This window comes from Asterias amurensis, chromosome 13 (genome assembly GCF_032118995.1).
Source record: "Asterias amurensis chromosome 13, ASM3211899v1".
In the NCBI taxonomy this organism is placed as follows: Eukaryota; Metazoa; Echinodermata; class Asteroidea; order Forcipulatida; family Asteriidae; genus Asterias; species Asterias amurensis.
The window spans coordinates 16,054,162-16,078,472 of NC_092660.1; the positions used below are offsets into that span (position 1 = coordinate 16,054,162).

The window sequence follows — 24,311 nt, forward strand, 5'->3', positions numbered from 1 at the left end:
ACCTTAAGCTGAGAACCGCTCTAGACAAAATGTTTGTAATGTGTAAAACAATATTTAAGTGGTAATAAATTCGATACGTGTGATACGAGCGTTCAAAAGCGCTTACCATTATAACAAACACATACAAACTTGCGCTCATGTTTTTAGAGCTTTATCTCTGGTTCTTTCTTAACTGGTTCAGGTTGTGATGATGGAACCTATGGAGCCAACTGTGCCCAGATATGTCACTGTGTCGAAGGGGTGTCATGTGATGGAACAACGGGTGTATGTGATGGAGATTGTGCAGCGGGACACAAAGGGGTTAACTGTCAAGGTAAGAGGACATGCCTTCAGTTAACATTTGAAAATGTTGGGGAATTCAAAATATGCTGTAATGTTTTATTTCCTACTCTTCAGATTGTATCGAGGGCAATTTCGGTGCTGACTGTGCCCAGACTTGCCACTGTGCGGACAGTGCGTCGTGTGATGGAACAACAGGACAATGTGATGGAGACTGTGCAGCGGGATACAAAGGAGATAACTGTCAAATTATGGAATAATGCCATCAACTGAAACTTGAAATGTTAGGAAGTTCAATTTTACAATGTTCCCTATTCTGCTTTTCAGTGTGTATCGAGGGCAATTTCGGTGCTGACTGTGCCCAGATATGTCACTGTGCCGACGGTGCGACATGTGATGGTACAACGGGTCAATGTGAAGGAAACTGCGCAGCAGGATACAAAGGGGTTAACTGTCAAGGTAAGAGGACATGCCTTCAGTTACAATTTGAAAATGTTGGTGAATTCAAACTATGATGTAATGTTCTCTTTCCTACTCTTCAGATTGTATCGATGGCAAATTTGGTGCCAACTGTGACCAGAACTGTCACTGTGCCGACAGTGCGTCATGTGATGGAACAACAGGACAATGTGATGGGGACTGTGCAGCAGGATACAAAGGAGTTAGCTGTCAAGGTACGGACTACAGCTGGAAATTGGTAATTTAAGAACTACCAATTTGATATTCAATGTCTACATTAATAGTCATCATGTCGCTCTTCCTATTTCCCAGTACAATGTGCCTCTGGCGAATTCGGTGCCGACTGTAACCAGACTTGTCACTGTGCGGACGTGGAATCGTGTAATGGAACAACGGGTGAATGTTTTGGAGACTGTGCATCGGGATACAAAGGAGATAACTGTCAAGGTACGGAATAATGCCTTCAACTGAATCTTGAAATGTTAGGAAGTTCAATTTTACAATGTTCTCTTTTCTGCTTTTCAGTATGTATCGATGGCAATTTCGGTGCTGACTGTGCCCAGAACTGTCACTGTGCCGACAGTGCGTCATGCGACGGTACAACGGGTGAATGTGATGGAGACTGTGCAGCGGGATACACAGGAGATAACTGTCAAGGTACGCAATAAAGCTGGAAATTGGTAATTTAAGAAACAACCAAGTTGATATTAAATGTATACATTAATAGTCATCATGTCTCTCTTCCTATTTCCCAGTACAATGTGCCTCTGGCGAATTCGGTGCCAACTGTAACAAGACTTGTCACTGTGCGGACGTGGAATCGTGTAACGGAACAACGGGCCGATGTGTTGGAGACTGTGCAGCGGGATACAAAGGAGATAACTGTCAAGGTACGGAATATTAAATGCCTTCAACTGAATCTTGAAATGTTAGGAAGTTCAATTTTACAATGTTCTCTTTTCTGCTTTTCAGTGTGTATGGACGGCAAATTCGGTGTCAACTGTGACCAGACTTGTCACTGTGCGGACGGGGTGTCATGTGATGAAACAACTGGACAATGTGATGGAGACTGTGCAGAGGGATACATAGGAGACAACTGCCAAGGTACGGATAACAGCTGGAAACTTGTATTTGGGAAACAACCTACTTCTAGTTGGAGTTTTAACGTCCGTCGTGTCTCTCTTCCTAATTTTCAGTAGGGCCTTTTTGAGGTTGAACGTTAATTTAATTTTGAGGTTGAACGTTAAGATTTTTAGTCAATAATTTCATTAATGTACATATATATGTTATGTGTATAATGACACTTACGTATGAAGATTTCAATTGAAAAAGTGGTGCCATTCTTTAGATAATGCCGATATTATGAAGCAATTGTAAATGAGAAAACACAATCACAGAAGTAACGCATAAACGCTTCCCAGATTCAAATTGCAGGTAATAGCAACCGAGTCCTTTTAACACAACATCAATACTTTGATGTGAAATGTTTCTCAAAATGAGTTATGCTATCCAACGCTGATGTTAAGCTTTTACTAAAAGTTATGTATTGCCAGAATGATAACCAATCGTATGCATTCCTTTATAAGTTGTTATAATGGTGTTTTTATTCAACAGAACAATGTCTTCCCTATGGAGATAATAAGCTATCGTGTAGTACGACTTGTACAATATTAGGTAGGTTGCATTCATCTGCTGAACCAGATATGTAGACTTCTTCCCAACTCGATCTTGTCTATCTGCGATTATTTTAAGACAATCATCTTTTGCTCGAAACTATCTCAGAAATTTAGGTATTCAGTTGTAATCTTTCAACCAAAAAATTGTCTGATATTGTTTTTCTTCCCAATGTGTCTTCCAAATTTTAAACATTTTTTGTTTACATATTTTGCTCATGATGTTTTTGTTTGAGCGAATTATTATGACCCTCCCTTGACTGTATTGCCTTTAGCATATCTTCTTAATGTAGCTCAGTCGTATCTCTCTGCATGAATGTATTAAGTGAGGCGTGGTCTCACAGGCTCATGGATTAGTTCATACTGGCTCATTTTCACTCATTCAGCAGTGACTGTGTGAAGTGAATTGTATACGCTCTTCACGATGTAATACACTCGGAATGTTCCAATTGATTTCAGATCCCAATATGATACCCCAACGTCTCAGTGTGTCTTCTTATTCTGCTGATGATTTATTCACTCACACATTATCATGGGAACCGGTAATGTGCCCAGCAGAAGGCTTCAGTATAGTGAACTACGTGTACATGTATGAGGTACTTGGTGGCCATGACAGCGACGTTGAACCAGTTGCAGTGGAGGGTACATCGGTCAACCTTAACTTGGCTCATTGCACAATATATCAAATCAAAGTTGCTGCACGAACGAGTAAAGGCATCGGGAATTACAGTGAAGAATCCTACACGACTAAATCAACGGGTAAATAATCTTTTAAATAAGTCAGTTCGGTATAATGTTATAATTATTGTGTGTTTAGTTGTGAGTTTAAGTTTGCATTTAACCATAGTTTCATATTAATCATTGCTGACACAATGGCGTGTATTTAGCCCTCAAGGCTCTGAAAGTTGTTTATGGACAAGAAGTACTACAGTAGGCATACTGAGCTACCTTGTGATCTACAAGCCTGATTATGATACGGTACCCGACAAAACACAGAGACGAGACGCTTTGCTTTGCAAATATTGTTTATGTAAGTTCCTGCCTAACTTTCAAAAAATACAAAGTGAAATATAAGTGAGCTGCAGTAAACTTAATATTACTACAATTTGCAACTTGCAATTAAGCGCAAAATGTGGCTATAGTTTCATACATCTTCTACTCAGGTCAGTAATAATGTTTCAAAAACAAAGAAGATTAACGTCGTAACATATACTTGTCGTGGGTGTTATTACAGCCTTCCTTTCTTGTATTTGTTTGTTCTTGAAGTTCCCAATCCTGTAGCAAGTGTAACCGGGTCTGCAACAAGCCATAATCAACTTACAGTATCATGGGATACTCCTCTTACCGACAATCAGAGTCCTTGTCCTGCCACTGAATACCTGGTGACCTATGACCTTATACAACTTGAGCAGTGTAAGGTGGCAAATAGAGGTATTGAAGTATTGACCACAACCAACACTACAATCACAATTGAGAGACTTGAAGCGTACTCAACATACGTGGTGACTGTTACTCCAATAAACCAAGCTGGAAGTAGTACCCCCGTCTCCAGAACTATGACAACGACACAATCAAGTAAGTAAGAGTTGATATTACTTTGGAAAGTTGTGTTTTCCCTTCTTTCCGTTCTGCAGAGTTTATTTAACCTTTAAGGACTGTACCATTTTTCTAGAAAACTCAACTTTCCTTTGTTTTGTTGTTCTTATTATAATTAATTGTATACGTGGTTTTCATAACAGGACCAGAAGCACCAACTTTAATTGTCGACTCGACATCGACAGATTACATCGAGTTCGCCTGGGAGCTTCCTTGTGGAAGAACGGGTGGCAACATAACAGAGTACCGATACAAGTATAAAAAAGCAACAGACAATGAGTTCATCCAGCCTATCACAACAACGGATAAACGTATAAGGATAACTTCCTTGACGCCATGCACTTCATATGTATTTCAAGTGAGAGCTTTGAACAGCATTGGAAAGGGAACGTGGTCCAATGAGACTAGGCAAAGAACAACACAAAGGGGTAATACATGTTGTATTATACGTCATAACAGCATAACCTTATTAATGAAACGTTCTTGCAACGCAAACTATTTATTTTATTAACCAAAATGACGTTATTATAAACAACCTATTCTGTTTATTGTGCGAGCTCTTTCCCATTCAAAGATTGAGTAGCTGTTCAAAATAGTGAATATGATGTCATCATTTGTACCGCCAAGGAATGTTAGTATTTTAAAAGTTATACCTTCTCATTTCCCTCATTCACAATTGTTCGAATAATTATTTAGGGGAATTCAAGTTGTAGAAAATTATTTTGTTTTGCTTAAAGGCGGTGATGGACACTATTGGTAATTACTCAAAATAAGTATTCACATAAAACCTTACTTGGTAACGAGCTGTTGGTGGTATAAAACATTGTGAGAAACGACTCCCTCTGAAGTGACGTAATTTTCGAGAAAGAGGTAATTTTCCACGAATTTGATTGCGATACCTCAGGTTTAGAGTTTGAGGTCTCGAAATCAAGCATTTGAAAGCACACAACTTCGTGTGACAAGGGTGTTTTTTTATTTTAGTATTATCTCACAACTTCGATGACAGGTTTGTTATTTTATGCATATTATGTTGAGATGCATCAAGTGAGATAACTGGTCTTTGACAAATACCAATAGCGACAATGTATCTAAATAAAACGGCATACAGGTGTTAAACAGTATAAATCTTGTTAATAGATGGTTAACAATCTTTATTGATCTTTTGACTTATACTTGTGCTTTATTGTGTTGCATTGCATTTTATACAGAACCTTTGGGTGTCAAGAATTTAAACATCGAACCAGACAGCCAAGGTAGACTGATTGCGTCTTGGGAAGACAGAGGAGTTGGCCATAAAAATAAACCGTGCCTTGCTTCTAGTTATTATGTGACCTATGAACTCATCAATCTGGATCAATGTGGGGAGGGTGATCAAGCCGGTGGCTCATTGAACACTACAGATACATCAACCACTGTCGAGGGTCTTCATCCATACTCTACATACAGAATCAATGTAACATCGAGAAATGAAGCTGGTGATGGACCCACAAAATCCAAATCAGCGATTACAACAGAAAGAAGTAAGTAAACTACCTGCTTGTTGTTGGCCATGTTTAGTGTATCTATTCCGTCAGTTCGTCGTAAGAGAGACGCAATGACACCATTGTTGTTGAAAGATCTGCACACTTTCTGACTCCTCCTTATTATAAATGTGTTTAATGGTCTCTTCCGACCAGGTCTCGGGATTGCGCCTACATTCAATAGCAGTAGAGTGACATCTAATACCATCAGCATCACCTGGAACCCCATCCCATGTGGTAGTAGAGGAGTTCGTATCACTGGTTACGTCGTGAGTTTGTCTCGACAAGACGGGCAGATCAAGCGAGACAACCTAAAACAAGTGCCAAACACTTCTGTATCTGCACAGTTTGACCAGTTATCCCCCTGTACAGCATACATTATCACCGTAACTACTATACAACTTAGGGGTGAAGGGACATCGTTTAGCCGTGAAATAGAAACTGACACAACCGGTACGTATGAGACGGACAGTTCATCGAAACTGATGATTCATACACACAAAAATGAAATCTGCGCAAGCGACTTATGAATGTAATAATAATGAATAACTGAATTATTAGATCATATATATATATATATATATATAATGAATAGGGTAGATGGCCTTAGCTTTCGATCCAAACCGGACCTTCTTCAGAGGCATAAAACAAGTACAAACAAATACATATCCATTTATAGAAAACGAGAGGGGGAAAGGGATTGAGGACAGGATCCAAAAGAAGCGGGAAAATAACAGCCAATCAAAGTTTCTATTTCAGAGACAATGTGTGGCTGTGAACCAATAGGAGTAGAGTGGCGAGGACAAAGGATGTTTAGAATGAAAGGATGGGTTACTGGACCATAAAAGTGGTAAATGTATTGTTCGACAACAATGCCGGACAACATGAAAGGGTAGGATTAGAGAGCAAGTTGCATCATGATGCAACTAACAATGGTCAATTAATAAGAATAGCAAGATCAAAGGTATGATGATTTTCATGTGGAAGAAGAGGGGGGGGGGGGGTTACTTACATCAGATAGTTACAGTGATGAATTTATAAAAACAACTTTAAACAAGATTAATTTATACTATGAATATATACAACATATAAGTTCTTAGGCCGAAGTGAAGTGGAGGGTAATGAGAAGTTATTTGATACCAGTGTTTATGTTAAGTCCAAAGGGTTTGACTGTCTTGAGTTGGTGAATCCATGAGTGTGATTCTCTACTCTTGCGGTGTGTGTCATCACCATTGCAAGCTTCAATCACCAGAAGTTCAACATCACTAACACTATGATTGGGGCTGTTAAAGTGGATAGAGACTGGGTACGGTTTCTTAGTCTTTATGGAAGAGACATGATTCGCAAAGCAAAGACTAAGTTTGGTCTTAGTCTCTCCCACATATTGTAGCCCACATCTCTTACATGATATGACATAGACTACATCATTTGAGCGGGAAGAGACCACAGATACTGTCGGTATGTACATACCATGAAACTGTTTACCAACATGAGTCTGACGGTAAAAACGCCTTACAAACACAGCTTCGCGGGAGAGAATGTCCGAGACACGTGCTTTTCAAGAAGTAAAGTACCTTTGCGGGCTGCATGTCGAGTTTTGACTACAAAATAAGTTGCATATTATTGTTCTTATAAAAGCACCATGAAGAAGGACGACAAGTAGGCCTAGAGCTGCTTGATTATTTCAATAATATTGGAAATTGATTTAAATGGCTGGGTTAATTCGCTGCTTCATTTTGCTCTCAGGGATGCAATACTGGACAAACAAACTTAAAGAAACGAATAACAACATCACATCTGTCTTTATAAACTAGCTCCAGGACGAGTGACCGTGCTGCGGGCAAACCCAACCTCAGGCGCAACCCAGATCCATGTTACTTGGCAGAACCCAACTGCCAACAACTGTCCAGTGTCTAAATACACAGTGGAATATCAACTCACGAACAGGTAAATATTTTACGATCACTAAAAAAAAAAAGCCGAAGTCAATGCTAAAGTATTTCGTATAAACTGTTAAGTATCTATGCAAGTGTTTGTTTCGTCTCAGATATTGATCTTATCCACCGATAAAGTCATAAGTTAAAAAATGTCAAAAGAAATAAACAAAAAAAATTAAAAAAAATACTAACTTGAGTGAAAGTATATTTTTAAAATATCATGTGATAACGGTTCTTCACTAAAACAAATGCAATGTTATATCATATTGAAGCAATGGTCAGCCGACCATTGTTTGAATGTGTAAGTTAGTATAATAATAGTATTGTCCGTCCAGTAGCTTAAACTCGTCACTGTTCTTTTATCTCGGTAATCGCAGACGCAAAAACTATAAACAGGCGCAGGAACGATATTTCAGAGTATTGCCAGCCACTCAGATTTATGTGGTTTTTTTTCTTACAAAATAACCGATGGCGTGATATCCTTTATAACAATTTTCCTTTAGTTGTTGCACTAGGAATAAATCCTTTAAAATAATTGTTTTCTTTAAAGGGACCAGTGTGCCAGTGAAGTTCCTCATAATCGTGAGCAGTGGCTTGATGGCTCCCTGTCACCAACAACCATAACTGGATTATACCCTCACTCTACGTATCGTGTATACGTGACGCCTTCTAACAGTGCTGGAGCGGGGGAAGAGGCATCAGTGACAGTCATCACCAACAATGCTGGTAGGTGTATTAAAACTAGTTTGTACGCCTTGATTAAAGTCAATGGAGCCGTAACCAAGAAAAAAACTCGCTTTCCTTTTATTGAAGAATTGCAATTGTTATTAAAAACAAATAGCAAAAGGGATGCAAATTTATGCATAGGGCACCTGACCCTGGAGTTTGCGCATTATAACTATTTTTTTCTTCTTATTATCATCTTCATTGATCAAGGGAGGAAATTGGTAATGGTATAGTGTGTAAATGAATTAAGAAATAGCTTCATGAAAGAATGTTTCACCAGGTAACAATAGAATTGAACATGTTCAATGTTTACTTGAATGTATTGTTGGCAAATTCGAATGTCGTTCTGACTGAAGGACAAAACATTGATGCACTGCTGTATGTATACATTCACGACACTTAGTAATCAGACCATCGTTTGTTTATTTTTGTAAAAAAAATAATCCCAATTTTAGCACCTTCCAGTCCTCCAAGAGATGTGGAGTCTACTGTTATTACCAACCAAACTATAGCATTCTCGTGGATACAACCAGCGTGTGGTCAGCGTAACGGAATCATAACCCAGTATCATTACAGACTCATTGACAGTGAAGAGGAAGTACTCGAGGAAGATACAACCTCTAGTACAGGGGTAGAGTTCACTGGTCTAGTTCCCTTCACGTCATACACACTGTCAGTATCTGCCAGGAATCAATTCGCTTTAGGACCCGTTGCTTTTAATACGACTCGAACACATGAAGGAAGTAAGTAGTAGGCCTACACAGTCAAATCAGTTAAATTCAAGCACACATTTATTTACATGCTTTACATTATTTACATAACAAATATCGATAACAACAGAATAAAGTAAACTAATATGAAGTAGGCCTAACAGGAGATAGGATAAATGTCAGAACTAGAGTATGGGGATGTTTTGATAAACAGAAGCTTGTAAAAAAAAAAAAAAAAAAAAAATGGACAAAGAATAAACAAACATACATACGTGCACACAGAAGGACATACGCCGAGGAACGTAATACATGACAACTACTCGGACACAAGATAGTCAGAGGAAATACAACACATTTTAAATCAATTTATTTTAAGAAGCCTATTTGCAACAAAACTACCATTATTGATAATGAGATTATTTGGAGTGACCAACATTTTGAATTTTGTCAGGCAAAAGTGCACACAGCAACACAAATCACTCGATGTGTCTATCATAGCTCATGTATGAAGACACAGAAAGCGACCATAGTATTAAACTAAATCACTGAACAATTCAGCCAATTCGTTGAACTCGCTGCCCTTCCAAAAGGTACAAATGTTTCTCAAAACATTCCCAAATAAAAATAAATATAACCCCCCCCCCCAAAAAAAAAAAAAAAAAAAAAACACACACACAAACATCACCACAAATAAACAGTGGTTTGCAAACACATGGTTAGAACCCAATAGTTAATGTTGTATAAAACTGCCTCCAAACAAATGAAGAGTACGTATTAGGCTACGCAATTAAACGTTTTTAAACTGATATTAGTGGTACTTTTATTCACATCTTACAGTTCCTCCGCCCCCAAGCAAAGTAACTTTTCCAGTTACGAGGAGCGACAGGATCACCGTAGCGTGGAATGCTCCTAGTCCTCCGCATGGCATCATCACCAGCTACGAGATCCGCTATTGGAAGACAGGGTCAGGGAACCAGACATTGGGAGATACAATAACAATCACAAAGCAGCTTGCTAGTCAGTACCAGACGAAAACGATTATGGCCCTGGACAAGAGTATTAGTTACTCAATACAGGTATTTACATTACATCCAACGGTGTCATCGTATTCATTACTGAAGCTTTCCTGTGATGATTCTATGTCTTGCACTTAAGTTGCAAGTATTTTTTTCTTTCTTCCTTTTCCATCCCCGTTTTCAGAATGAAAGGGTTGGTTCTTCAGGACTTCGTAATAACTTCAGACCATTTATTGAGAGGGGCTCTCGCAAAGCTGATTTTTTTTTTGTGTGCATGATTTAAGTTGTCTCGATAAAGTTTCTCGCCGTGACATATTGAATGAGTGAATAATTTACCTCAAAAGATGACTTTTTAAACCAAAATGATAACAGATAATCAGTGCAATTTAGTCCACAATTAAATGCATATCAACAAAAAGGAATATAAATAAACGTGAAACAATTAAAGGCACTGGACAATATTGGTAATTACTCAAAATAATTGTTAGCATAGCAACGTACTTGGTAACGAGCAATGGAGAGCTTTTGATAGTAGCAAAATTATTGAGCGACTTTAGGTTGTGTTATTTTGTCTGGAATTATTCTCTCGCAACTTCGACTACCAATTGGTTTAAATGTTGGCAGTTTTGTTATTTTATGCATTTATTGAGATACACCAAGTGAGAATACCAAACGTAAAAAAAAATGTGTTGACTTTACACAACAACAGTCATTTAATGACCACAATTAGGACTGGAAGGGCTGTAACGATGGTGGTATTAACGGGGGGGGGGGGGGAAGGAAGAGGGAAATGTATCGATATTTTAATCCACAAAATACAAGTAGTATTATCCTTCTTTGACATTTAAATATACATTGTAATTCTCTTTCAGATCCGAGCTGAGACAAGTGTTGGACACGGTCCATGGAGTTACATCTCAACAGTCACTACTGTGCCCAAAGGTTACACGCTAATGCCGTTTGTTTTGAATAAAGATCTATAAAAACTCTTCAAGACTAAATCAATTCGTTATGTATACATACAAGGCGTTACTGATGAAGTAAAACAATTTAATAAATACATCAACAATAAAAACAATAAATTTGAAAAAAACGTTCACCAATTAAAATAAAAATGCTAGCGGAAACTTTCCTCGCTGTATATTTTCGTATAATATGCCCAACACTAATTCATACCCGACACTAGTAGGCTGGCGTACGAAGCATGCATGTATATTTTTTAATCATTGTATTTTTTGTATAATTATTTATCCCATTTCTCCTCTACAAAGTTCCTACCCCTCCAAGCAACGTGACTTTCCCGGTAATCAGAAGCGACCGCATCACCGTGTCGTGGCTTCGTCCATCTCAAGGCGATAGCATCAATTACGAGATCCGCTACTGGAGAACAGGATCTGGAAACTCATCATCGGCTGAGATAGTTAGAGTCAAAGATAATCAACAGACTGACCTTCAAACTAGAGAGATCACAAACCTGGAAGGAAATGTCAGTTATTCATTCCAGGTATGGTGCCAAGTAAACTACAAGCATTGCTGCGTCCGGGATGGTATACACATTTCTTGCTCCCAAAAAAGGTACTCAAACTGCTATGGTTAATAAACAGCCAATGTCATCAACAGACTGACCTTCAAACGAGAGATATCACCAACCTGTGAAAATGGTTTAACTTATTCATTCCAGGTATGGTGCCAAGTTAACCAAAGGCATTGTTTTACAATTCTTTTGAAATGTTAGTGTTTACTGAACTGTTAATGGTTTGGTCCTTTTTAGATACGTGCTGAAACACATTTTGGACTTGGAGGATGGAGCAACGTCTCATTATCTGTAACATTGCCACACAGTAAGTTTATATACTTTTCTTGTGGATACTTAATATGTAATATCTACATCAAGGCAACGGGGTCATTATTTGATACCGTTTACCTAAAAGTATACCCTGATCAGGGTATACGTTTGGGTCATGAAGATGCATGTACTCATGTCATCGAACAAGAACACTCACAAACGACCATTAAATAACTGCATCTTCTTTCTCTTCTGTAGTGAACGCATTAACTCAGACGCCTATCACTAGACTGAGCAGTCTTCTGATTATCGTTATCTGTGTGGTCATTGCTGCTGTTGTGAATGTAGTTGGTGTAATCGGTTACACCCGAAGACGTCGTAAACGAAGCAGACTAAATCCTTTGCAGCTTCAGGGGTTAAATGCTGACCAGGAACTCGTGAGTAAAAAGTTGCATTTGCAGGTATGATTCAAAAGACAGAATTAAATAGAGAAGACATCATTCTAGGCTACTACACGCTTGCCGAAACGTTTCCCAAACCAACTCCTTCCAACACATAATCACCAGACATTTTGTTTTCTGGCTCAAAATATAATTTAAATACATTAAATATTATACAGTAACCAGTTTCTATGTATTTTTAATTTGCTATACTGCTTCACAACAGGTTTCTTATGAGAATGCCGAACCACGAGAGGAGAAACCAACCAATGCACCAATCCCAAAAGAAGTTTCACTGGTACAAGAGTCAGTTTATGAACCTGTGGGCCCCGGTTCATCTGCACCTAGAGTTGCACTCCCAGAACCATCACCAGCACCAGCACCAGCACCAGCACCAGAATCACAACCTACATACGAAGATGTTGGTTTGCCAACATGGGCTAATCCATGGAGTGTCTTGTGGGATGATTTGATAGTAGGAATCAAAGTACTTGGGAACGGGCAGTTTGGTGAAGTGCGTGATGGTGTTGTTAAAGTAAAAGGAGATCTGTGCAGGGCTGCGATCAAAAAGCTCAAAGGTATGTTTAATGTTTACGTTTTCTAGGCGTCAAATGAAGCCTATTTAGATGTTTTTTTTTGTTTTAGAATCCTAGTTTACGTTTGCTTTGGATTGCGTTACGTGGCATTCAAACAGGGAACTTGTTTATAATAAATAATAACACATCTACTGTTTGACCACAAAATGGAATTGGTGAAATATCATATGACAACTAATGTTTTCTTTACTAGTTGTGACGCTATACGACTAAGAGTTAATTGTTAAATTTATTTCAGAAAATGCCACTTACATAGACAGAGAACATTTTTTAGAAGAACTGAAAACCATGACTCTTCACGGAAGTCATCTTAATCTCGTCAAGATTCTAGGCGCTTGTCAACATGAAGGTAAATAATTCATCGTTTAATGAATACTTTCTCCAGGTTTATTTGGAAATGGAAGTTTGCAGAAAACCAGTTCTAAACATAAGGAATAAGAAGGCTTCAAAAATTGCATTACAATAAGCTCTTAAGACATTAACAAAATCAACTTGTCATCGTTCTTTTTATCTCAATATTTGTTCAAGGTATACTGTACGTAGCTATGGAGTACTTATCCAACGGTGACCTCCGTTGCTACCTGAGGAAGGCTCGATCCATGGAGGATGATGGTCAAGCATCGCTGTCTCCTCAGAAGCTGCTCCAGTTTGCTCTGGATGTGGCTAAAGGAATGCAACACCTCGCTGCTTCCGGGGCAAGTCATTGTCAGTTTTTTCCAAAGAAAAGCCCGTTCAATACCGCCAAAACCAATTCAACGATATTTGAAGAATCACAAATAATAATTTAGCATTTTGTGTTTATTTTACAGGTGATTCATCGTGATTTGGCTGCAAGGAACATTCTCCTGGATGATAATCTGAACGCCAAGGTTTCTGACTTCGGTTTGTCACGTGGAGAAGACGTTTACGTACAGACTTCAAAGGTATCTTATTTATTTTAAGCATTCAACTCTGAACCCAGCCAACCCTAAAACTTCCCATACACAGCAAAGTCTAGAAGTTGGACGGAACACAATAAATGAAGCGTCGATCGACACATGGCTCTTCTCCCTGTGAGCCAGCACTGTTCACAAATATAGATATATTTTACGGTGTCACAGCGAACTTTATTACTTCACTCGTATAAGCATACTAATTATTTACAAATATGTATAGCCACACCTCTAGTCACCACACTAAACTACCTCCGTAAAAGAAATTCTCAATTTGTTGATATCTTTAACTTTCTTTTAGACTCGTGTCCCCACTCGCTGGCTCTCTCTGGAATCACTGACCCACCAAACGTACACCTCGAAGAGTGATGTGTAAGTAAACTTTAAAAACACAATTTTATTTAAATAGAAAATTCCAAGTTTTCATGCAAACAAAATCACTGTGTTTCTTGAATGTGATTGATCATATTTTTAATGAACAAGTTTATAATCCAAGTTAATGAAATCATTAATTTGTGCATGTATTGTTCACACATCAGGTGGTCCTTTGGAATCCTGCTCTGGGAAATTGCCACACTCGGTAAGACATTTGTTTCAGTGCTTTTAACAAAATGCTGAAAATATAAAGAAACAAATCAAATACAGTTTTACCACATTGTGATTATTGTTCGTGTACAGGCGGGACACCGTACCCTGGTATCAAGACTCCATTCCTGACGTCAAGGCTGGAGAATGGATACCGTATGCCCAAACCAGACAACTCCGATGACAAAATGTAAGAGAGTTTGATATAAAAGTGTTCTGTAATATGCATCTAATTATACTTCTTTCAATAATCAAAGTTCATTCCAACTAGCACGTGCTTATATGTCAGCAAGAAACATCAATATCTCATGATCAATATAATTTCCTCATCTATATAATGCATCTATATGACAAATTGAGTAAGAACACTGAAATACCATTATGAATACGACCTGGGCCCAACTTCATAAAGCCTGTAAGCGCTAAAAATGCTTGGCATAAAATCCGGTCCTTGATAAAACAGGATTACCAACCAAATTTCCATTTGTTGCATGTTCCATGATACTAGTATTCAGTCAGTTGTTGTTTGCTTATCCTGTGGCAATTTGGTTGGTATTCCTGTTTTTAATCAAGAAAGAAATTTCATGCTAAGCAAATTGTCGTGCTTACTGGCTTTATGAAATTGGCCCCTTATAACATGTTGAAAATCGTTTAAAATTGTCTCATGCATTAAGTTTCATTGCTATGTAAGAACATTACTCCAAAATCACCTATTATGAAACCACGGGTAAAATGTGTTTGACCTGCCACATTCTATTGAGGCAATAACTTGATAACACGATTTGTATTATTTTGCATTCATAAAAACAGTCACAATAATTATGCTAACGGGTAATGATGCTTGTTGGTTAATCTGCTTAACAGTTATGAGGTGATGCTCCAGTGCTGGCAGGAGGATCCAAATAGTCGACCATCCTTCAAGAAACTTGTTACTGACCTTGAAACAATGGCCGACAGCAAGGAGGATCAGGTAAGTTCGTTTGATTGATTCCATTATCTTTTGCAAATATATTAAACTTATTTCAGGAGCAAGCTTAACGCTGTGCTAAAAAGTGTGTACAACTTCGTAAATATTTGTTCGTATGGTACTAAGTTGATGTTAAAGTCACTGGACCCTATTGGTAATTGTCAAAGACTAGTCTTTTTGTCAAAGATTCAATCGGTCGTCGAAGTTGCAAGATATTATTGAAAGAGAAAACACCCTTGTCGCACCATGGTCGCACACGAGGTTGTTACTTTCAGAAGCTTGGTTTCGAGACCTTAAATTCTAAATCTGATGTCTCGAAATCAAATTCGTAGAAATTTACTTTCTCAAAAAGTACGTCACTTCAGAGGGAGCTGTTTCTCACAATGTTTTATACTATCAACCTCTCCCCGTTACTCGTAATCAAGAAAAGTTTATGGTATTAACTATTTGGAGCAATTACCAATAGTGTCAACTGCCTTTAAATTGAAAATGTTTCTAACATTACAAACCTTTATACACGATTCAGTTGCCCTTGTTTTGTGACATAGACTTATGACTACAGAATCAATCCGACTAAGTATAAAATAATACAACATTTCAGCAGTTTGAATGTTTGAGTTTTTCCCAAAAAACCAAACTCGCATCTGATCATGTATTTACAACGGTAGGACCAGCGAACATGGAAAATAAGTCTTAACAAATAAACGTATTTCAACGCTGCGTCCATAGCTTGTAGGACAACGTCTGTGCTTCGTTACTTTATTCATAGAGATACTTTTAATTTTTGTTTGTTTCTTAACAGATCTACATGCGATTGTTACCGAGCTCGGAAAAGTATTTGTATGTGAACATTCACCCAGAACTTGACGACAACTAAAGTGTCCTTTATTCGTGTCATAAAGAGCAACACTACTTGGTACAAGTCAAACCAATAGGTTGTTTCATTCAATTACGGAGATTTGGAAGTTGAAAAAACAAAACAAAAAAAATGCCATACAATTATTCATTGTAACGCTTTAACCCTGGAATGTGTAGTCATAAACGCAATAGACGATGTGACCTCTGACGTCACACGAAAACCATAACATGATTCGCGCGCATACCGCTGGGCAAAACCTTTGTGTTTTGGCAGCCAGCTAGAAAGTGTATCGCAATCTTACTATGACCATGGAGGAAGGAAGAGAAGGAGCTCGAACAAAGGGACTTCAAAAGTCGAACCCTCGGTACCGCATCGTTTAACGACACCTCGTATCACCCACATACCTTACACAAACAATGGGCGACCTGGCGTTTGTGAATTTGCGAGTGCGCACTTGGTTCTTCGCCAAACTATGGCGTCGTATGTCGTATGGATATAACAGAGGAAAAACTACTTTTTTGAGACGCGATAACATTTGTGGACGCTACTGTACACCTTAACGATTGACACAATTGAATACCAACCACCCTCGTGTGCCTATACCCAAATTTTGATCCACCGCTATTGACCGGAAAGTCACAAAAAATGTAAAAATATGCCATAATGTTTCAGCGAAACACCACAAACGGTAAATGAAAACGTGTTTACTCACAATTCTTGTCTCCAATGATTCAACTTTACACGAAGGCAACGGTGCAGAGCGGCGGTACCGCACGTTCTGTACAAAGATATCTAATCCTGCTCGTTAATCGGCCGTCCAGCTGGAGGTCTCCTATCTTTTTCCACTGGTCAAACAGGGGCATTGTCAGGGTATTCTTTTGTTACTCTGCAGTTTTGCGGATCGTTCGAGCTCCTTCTCTTCCTTCCTCCCTCCATGCTATGACTACGCAACTCAGTGCCCGGCGAAACATGACGTATATAGTGTTTTGTCAACAGAGGGCGGTTTGAATGTAAACATAGGTCACATCGTCTATAGATAGGCCTATTAGGTGTGGTGACGAAATACAAAGCTGTATTTTTATTTATTTTTTTTTTCGTTGATATATAAAGGCACTTATATAGCCTGACTTAACAACCCATTAGACTTTTGAGAGGCACTTATTTTGATTTGAGCGTGCCTACAAACCTCACGCTGATCTTCATTCTGATACTGATTCCAAAACTGATGCTAAACATGTCACCCTAAATCCGACTCTAACTAGAAACGTCAATTTAACTGAACCTTAAAGTTTCGAAATTGGTGCTCTTTAAACATTTTAAACACCAGTTAAAAATATTGTTTGGTTCGGACACAACCTTACGATGAATTATATAATAAAACTAACAATAAGCTGGTACTTGTTTATCGCAGAAAATATTTCATGCTACATAAACAACTCGTTTGCTATTAAATGCTAGCTTAAATGATTTTGTTTTTAAATAAATACCTGTTAAAATGTATTTTTTTTTAAGGTCTTTGGTTGAAATACTTGATTATTGGACATTATCCTAACAGGTGGTGGTCATTCCATTTAAGCCCGTGCTTTGACTAGTTTATGACTTGTTTTTGGTGCGTTTTCTTTTGAGAGTAATACACATACTATTCATAATATAAATTGAAAGTTCAATGTATATTGATGTTACGTTTTGTTTTTAATATTATCAAAACAAAAGTGTAACATAAATAAACATTGAACTTTCGCTGCTTATCAACCATGTACACAGACAATTTTAGATGCTTATATAAAAATGGTTATGCTTTATTAATATATCAATATAAACCACAAGGGAAACTGAGTGGGTAAATTTTTGAAATGATTTTGGGGTTGAACAATATATTTAACCAAGACTTTGTTATGTTACCTATAAATCAGTTGTTGTTAAAAAGTGTTAATTATAATGTTTTATTAAATATGTGTTTACAAGAACTGTGGAAGAGATAGGGTTATTACGGAGAACATGTGAACGAAGGTTAAAGATCCTCTGGAGAGAAATTATCAATAAACTGTGGAGAAATGGAAATGCTAGCAGATTTTCTCACGGGAACAAGTCGGCAGATATAACGTATGTGGTTAAAGGCAGTGGACACTATGGCAATTACTCAAAATAATTATAAGCATAAAACCTTACTTAGTAACGAGTAACGGGGGGAGGTTGTGAGAAACGGCTTCCTCTAAAGTAATGTAATTTTCGAGAAAGAAGTAATTTTCCACGTATTTGATTTCGAGTCCGCAGATTTAGAATTCGAGGTCTCGAAATCAAGCATCTGAAAGCACACAACTTCGTGTGACGAGGGTGTTTTTTCTTTCATTATTATCTCGCAACTTCGACGACCAATTGAGCTCAAAATGTTCACAGGTTTGTTATTTTGTGCATATGATGAGATACACCAAGTGAGTTAAGGCTAGTCTTTGACAATTACATTGTGTTCAACTGTCTTTAATTCTAGTGAAACCAAAGTGCCAGCAACTGATCACCACGAAGGAATACCACAACGAAATGCTTACTATTTATGACTGTGGTCTTTAAAAGAAAAGAACAAAAAACACGTTCCAGTGCTGATAGTTGGGGTTTAAAGTTTGCCATGCAACGCAATCGGAATCATTGTTAAACGTTGTAACCCATATTTTATCTGAATAAAACTTGATGAGAACACAACAATTGATTATACACTCATTTGTTAAGTTCGTTGTAGTTTTAGGCGTACTCAATTGAACAATTATTTTTATTTAATAAGCTCAATGTCCCTTGAAGCACTATTTCTGGCAGGAGGGACATATGTTTGCGACTTCATATCTGAAGGATTATAAGTTTGATGTCCTCGCAGCCAATAATTCGTCAGAGAATTAACGGTTGGGTAGGAGGAAAGTGTCACTTAATTAACACAAATTGTTTCTACATGTGTATTTTTTGTATTTTTTTTCCATTTTTTTTTTTTTTTCGTTCTATTTTTTAAAGGCCAACTTCCTTAAAGAAGGTAAAAGAGGACGTGGTTGCAACAAAAACATTGGAAGTTCCGCACGAACACATATACATGGCCTTCAACAGTTTCGTTTTGCATTTAATTGAAACATAAAAACGTCGGCACGAATTTGAACTTTCTAAGATATTCTTTGCACCCACAATATTTCCGTGTGACATCATGGAACCTGGAGGCCCCCCCCCCCCAAAAAAAAAAAAAAACCTGCTCGGGAACTTTAATCGCACCTTAGCTTGAGTTCCGGCTCTGTATTGGGCTCCATCGTTAATAATTAATTTTGTTCCTAAACAACCAACGAGAAGACCGGAGAAAAAAATAAATAAAAAAATATTCACCGCCCTCAGAATTTTATATACAGCCGCATGAATTGCATGAAGTGCCATCCGACATGTTGAGATCCTGACATAATTATCTCCGGATGATGACATCCTAGCCGAACATAACTACACATACAAATACAGATATAGATGTCTATATCCCCCAATTAAAGAGAAAACAAAACTATTGTTGACAGCAGTCCCCCAAAGATAATAGTTATTAAAGTCACCTGGAAATATAATTTATATATTTTTAAACATAAACACATTAGAGTGTTATTATGTTTAGTAAACAATACATTTTTTTTTAAGTAATTGTTTGTCACGATTTATATGTTTAAAAAATAGTAAAAGTCGTTTGGGGGGTTGACTCCGCCTACCCCTTTTGTGACGTCAATCGAGGCAGACTTTGCCTTGATGCGTAGAGTAAACACACGTGCAAAGTACATGCAAGTCCAAGTCATTGAGTTTGTACGCTTCGAAAAAGTTGTTTTCTTGCATTTTTTCCGGCGATGCCGACCAAGTGTTGGTCCTATTGCTGCTGGATGCAGCAAAACAACTAAAGATGGGGTCAGCCTGCATGGCTGGTCAGACTCACGAGAGCAATAGTGCCTAGTGGTCCGGTCCGACGTCTTTTTCAGCACTGTGCAACATTTTCTCTTCAAATATCGCGCCTCGATTGACGTCACGAACAGCGCCCTGTCTAGTCGGGGCCTACTCTTAAATTTGTAAGTAAGATAAGAACCAATTTTTTAGAACCTTAGTTAACTGTTTATTCACATTCCACTCATCTAAACGCATATTTTAGTGACAAAAGCTTTATTTTGATAAAATACCACTTCCAGGTGACATTAATTGTGTTCATGTCCATGTGTTGTTTTGTTGTGAAATTTTAGTCTTGGCTAACATATTATGAAAATCAAACCAGAACCAGTTTGCCTGTGAAATATTTGCCATGGAAATTAAGTAATGTTGTACAGGTACAGTATTCTGCAAATGAAAACCTGGAGCAACCCATCAGCTTGTATCGGTTGAAACACAAATAAATGTGTAAGGTTCTTCTTTGTTTCACTACGTTACCTGTTCATGTTTGTTGTGTTGTCATTTAGCTTCCGAGAAAGACTCTGCTAGAGTCGAAACGCCAGGCCGTTAACTAGTTTTTTTTTTTTTTTTTTGCATTTATACCATCGGTCCATTTGGTTGGTAAGTCGTTTGCAGCAGCTAATTCTATTTTCTATTATTCCCACCTGACTCACACGGGTTTTTTCTATTTATGTATAATATTGTCCTGCAACAAAAAGTTCAGCTCTGCCAATCCAACATAATCTTTTTAACTTTTCAAAAAGAAAACAGGGCACGTGAAATGATACATACTTTGATTGAGATAGCGGTTCCAGTTGTTTACTCTCGTTTGCAAAATGTTTTATTCGAGTTCCTATGTAAGGGGTGATCAACGTACAAGAATACCAATCAACATCAAATGCCAGGACCTGTCTTCATATTAACTGGGTTTTGTATTTTTTCTTTTGAAATCATCCTTTGCATTGATGTTGTCCCATTACATGTCAACATGTTTGCATAAACTTAGCCTTGCCGTGTCTAATATCTCCAAACGATTAACAGATGGACTGGTGAACTTCCACTTGTTTGCAAGGTACGTTTATTGGAGACATGTCATGAAAAAACAAGTTTTTGTGTAGGGTTTTATTTCTTCTATCAATTAAATTTACAATAAAACTGACTTGAGGCAAATGTGAATTTCGAAACACAAATAAATTCCTCATAAAAAAAACTTCGTGCACAGTCAAGTTACTTTTCCCTAATTCATTTCGACAGAGAAGTTTATATTGTGGTTTGCTGACAGTATTATTTTACGCACAGTGTATGCCTATCTGTAACTAAAGTTGCTTTGATTGTATTTGCTTATTTGAAGTTTACACACGTAATCAAGTTTAAATTTGGTTCAAAAGTTAGCCAGACTTCATAACAAAACTATAACATAATATGCTATTGTTTTGACATCGTATAAAAAGGGCAATGGTTTCGAGGTCTTGTTCCTCTCCAAAAAGGAAAGAGGAACTAGAGGCCCTTTTATGATGATTATGTAAATTTGGATGATGGCCAATTCCGCAATTTTAATTTAAACAATATTGCTGTCATCAATCATTGGTCAACACTAAAATTGCAAAAGATCCTCTTTTGAAGTTGTTTTGTTATAATTTGTTTTTCTATGAAGTAAGGTACAACAGAGAGTGCATTGGTTACCATCAGACAGCTATGGCAGGACTAATTCATGTGAACCTCAAGTTGCTGATCATGTTGTTGTTGGAATTTGTTAAAGGTATGTAACTATAATAGTGCTCTTTGTGCTGATTTTTTTTTTTTTCAATTTCAATGTAAACTGCTATATGTCATGAAGTCATCGGAAATGTATTTACAGGTTATTTTAAAGACACTGGACACAATTGGTATGTGTTGTAATTTCATAGACAAGTCTTCTCACTTGGTGTATCTCAACATTTGCATAAAATAACAATCCTGTGGAAATTTGAGCTCAATTGGTCGTCGAAGTTACGGGATATTAAATGAAAAAAACACCCTTGTAACATGTAGCTGTGTGCTTTCAGATACTTGATTTTGAGACCTCAACTGACGTCTCGAAATCAAATTCGTGGAAAATTACTTCTTTCTCGAAAACTACGTCACTTCAGAGGGAGCTGTTTCTCACAGTGTTTTATATTATCAACCTCTCTCCATCACTCGTCACCAAGTAAGGGTTCATGCTAATAATTATTTTGAGTAATTACGAAAACTGGACACTGTCTTTAACAACTTAGAACTGGTGCAAATAAACCTCAACCTGCTGATTGGCAAATGCGCTGAAGGAAGTAGCACCCAAACTGTTATTAATTTTTGGATAGCTACGATGAATACCGAGAAAAAAAAAAACAGTTTAATTTCAAATTAAAAATGAAACCCCATAAAATTAGAGATTGCTCAACAGGCTTTCAATTTGTAACCAACAAAATAATTGTCGTGATTGTAGTTCTCATTATGGTTTTCCCTATCGCAAAAATTATATACGCTCCTCTTTCCTTTGAAAGAAATAGTTGATGTTTGTTTTTACCTAAAAAGACAAATTATAAACCATGTAAACATTTTACAATTATAAATGTTTAAACGTAAATATTAAAATGTCATCACAAAACCAAGCGGCTCAATCTTACTAGATTTTTTGTACATTAGTAATTCAAGTTGGTAGACACTTCATTATGTGAAAATTGCGAGAGAAGGTTCAAGATGGAAACAAGACTGTGTGTGTGGGTGACTTTTGAATAAGTTTTGTTTGCATGACCTCATGGCTCATCATGTCGCATACCATTGAATACTGGAGTTTTGTTTTAAGCTGCAACCAATGACGTCATATTGATGTCAATGCTCATTGTTATGAGTTTGTGAACGAAGCTGAATTCACTAAGACCTGGTTGTTTCAGTCTTTGTATAATTAACAAAACCGGGGTTCTCAAACCTTTACAACGTTCAGAAATCCAACTTTTTTTGTAATATTAAATGTTTTGTTTGTTTCAGTTGGACAATCTTCAGACTGTGGTGGAACATTAACCGCCCCCACTGGAACTCTCACAGATGTAGATGCAAACAACGATGGGGAGTATGATGTCAACCTGAACTGCGCATGGTTCATCACAGTAGAGGTTAACAAAGTTGTCCGGTTGACATTCAACGGACCGTTCCGTGTTGAGGGACAGGTTGGAGCAACGTGCACGTTCGATTACCTAGAGGTAAGGCACACTCAATGACAATACGATAAAGATTACCACCTGGCATCAGTGTCACACTGGTTTGTAGGAAGGGTATTTTCGTGACATACGCATCAAAGTTTAACTCGACGTTTCGATCAGTATGCTCTGATCGTCTTCTGGAGAAAGCAGAAGACGATCAGAGCATACTGATCGAAACGTCGAGTAAACCAAAGGTTCTTTTCAGAACCACCCCAACTCATTAGAGATAGTCATAATATGGTGTTACCGTATTATCGTATTTCCACCATGCAAGATAAATTATTCTTGAACGATTTGGTTAATTCAATAAAATATACAACAATAGTGTAATTTTTTTGTAACAATTTATATACATTTTTTTTATAACGAATCCAACCATAATGTAGTTGCAAAAAAATTATCAATAGGGACCTTTAGATTTGAGTGAACGTGGACCTCGTTCACGTCGACCACGGTTGTGTTTTTTCCAAGTGACGTCATAACCTTAGTATTGGGGTCGCGACTCTATGGGGCGCCAAATGTAAACATTTTATTAAACGCAATTATTTACATATAGTTCATTATATAACACATAAATCAGTATTCATCCATTATTTTACCTTTAATTACAAATAAGAAATTTTAAACCACACAATATTATACATAAGCTTCGCAAGAGTATGACACACACCGCAAGCATAGAGAATCACACCGGATTCACCAATTCAACTTAGACAGTCCAACATTGGTGTTGAATAGCTTACCATTACCCTCCATTTTACTATAGCTGGGTAATTTATTTGTTGTATATTTAGTTTCTGTAAATAATATGTATAATACGAAACTTGTTGGGTCAATAAGTGTTGTTTATATATAGGCCCTGGGTTACAAAAACTGTCTCCATTTGCAGTGGTATGTGGTAACCGTTTTCTCTACAGCCCCCCCCCCCCCTCCTCCCAATACCTCTTTTGAAAACACCCCACCTTTGATCTTGTTGTTCTATAAACTGTCCATTAGTTGCATCATGCAAATTGCTCTCTAATCCAACCCTTTCACGTTTCCCTGCATTGTTATACATACAATGCATTACACCCCACGTTTGTGGTCCAATAATC

At 37.5% G+C, this 24,311-nt stretch overlaps 2 protein-coding genes across 2 annotated transcripts in view; both read left to right on the forward strand.

Moving 5' to 3' along the window:
- LOC139945881 (uncharacterized) overlaps positions 1–24,311 on the forward strand; it is a 50,934-nt gene that overhangs the window by 3,655 nt on the left and 22,968 nt on the right. Inside the window, exons 5-15 of the mRNA XM_071943384.1 lie at positions 182–313; positions 1,051–1,185; positions 1,264–1,395; positions 1,494–1,628; positions 1,711–1,842; positions 2,353–2,412; positions 2,871–3,170; positions 3,678–3,986; positions 4,151–4,435; positions 5,216–5,527; positions 5,684–5,980. Coding sequence (XP_071799485.1) covers positions 182–313; positions 1,051–1,185; positions 1,264–1,395; positions 1,494–1,628; positions 1,711–1,842; positions 2,353–2,412; positions 2,871–3,170; positions 3,678–3,986; positions 4,151–4,435; positions 5,216–5,527; positions 5,684–5,980 — 2,229 coding nt within the window. The remainder of the gene's footprint in view (positions 1–181; positions 314–1,050; positions 1,186–1,263; positions 1,396–1,493; positions 1,629–1,710; positions 1,843–2,352; positions 2,413–2,870; positions 3,171–3,677; positions 3,987–4,150; positions 4,436–5,215; positions 5,528–5,683; positions 5,981–24,311) is intronic.
- On the forward strand, positions 11,230–16,099 carry LOC139945887 (angiopoietin-1 receptor-like). The gene is made up of 12 exons (XM_071943391.1): positions 11,230–11,420; positions 11,688–11,757; positions 11,961–12,139; positions 12,369–12,720; positions 12,977–13,087; positions 13,267–13,433; positions 13,548–13,661; positions 13,972–14,042; positions 14,210–14,250; positions 14,349–14,445; positions 15,120–15,225; positions 16,025–16,099. Coding segments are annotated over exons 2-12 (1,314 nt in total). The 5' UTR covers positions 11,230–11,420; positions 11,688–11,756.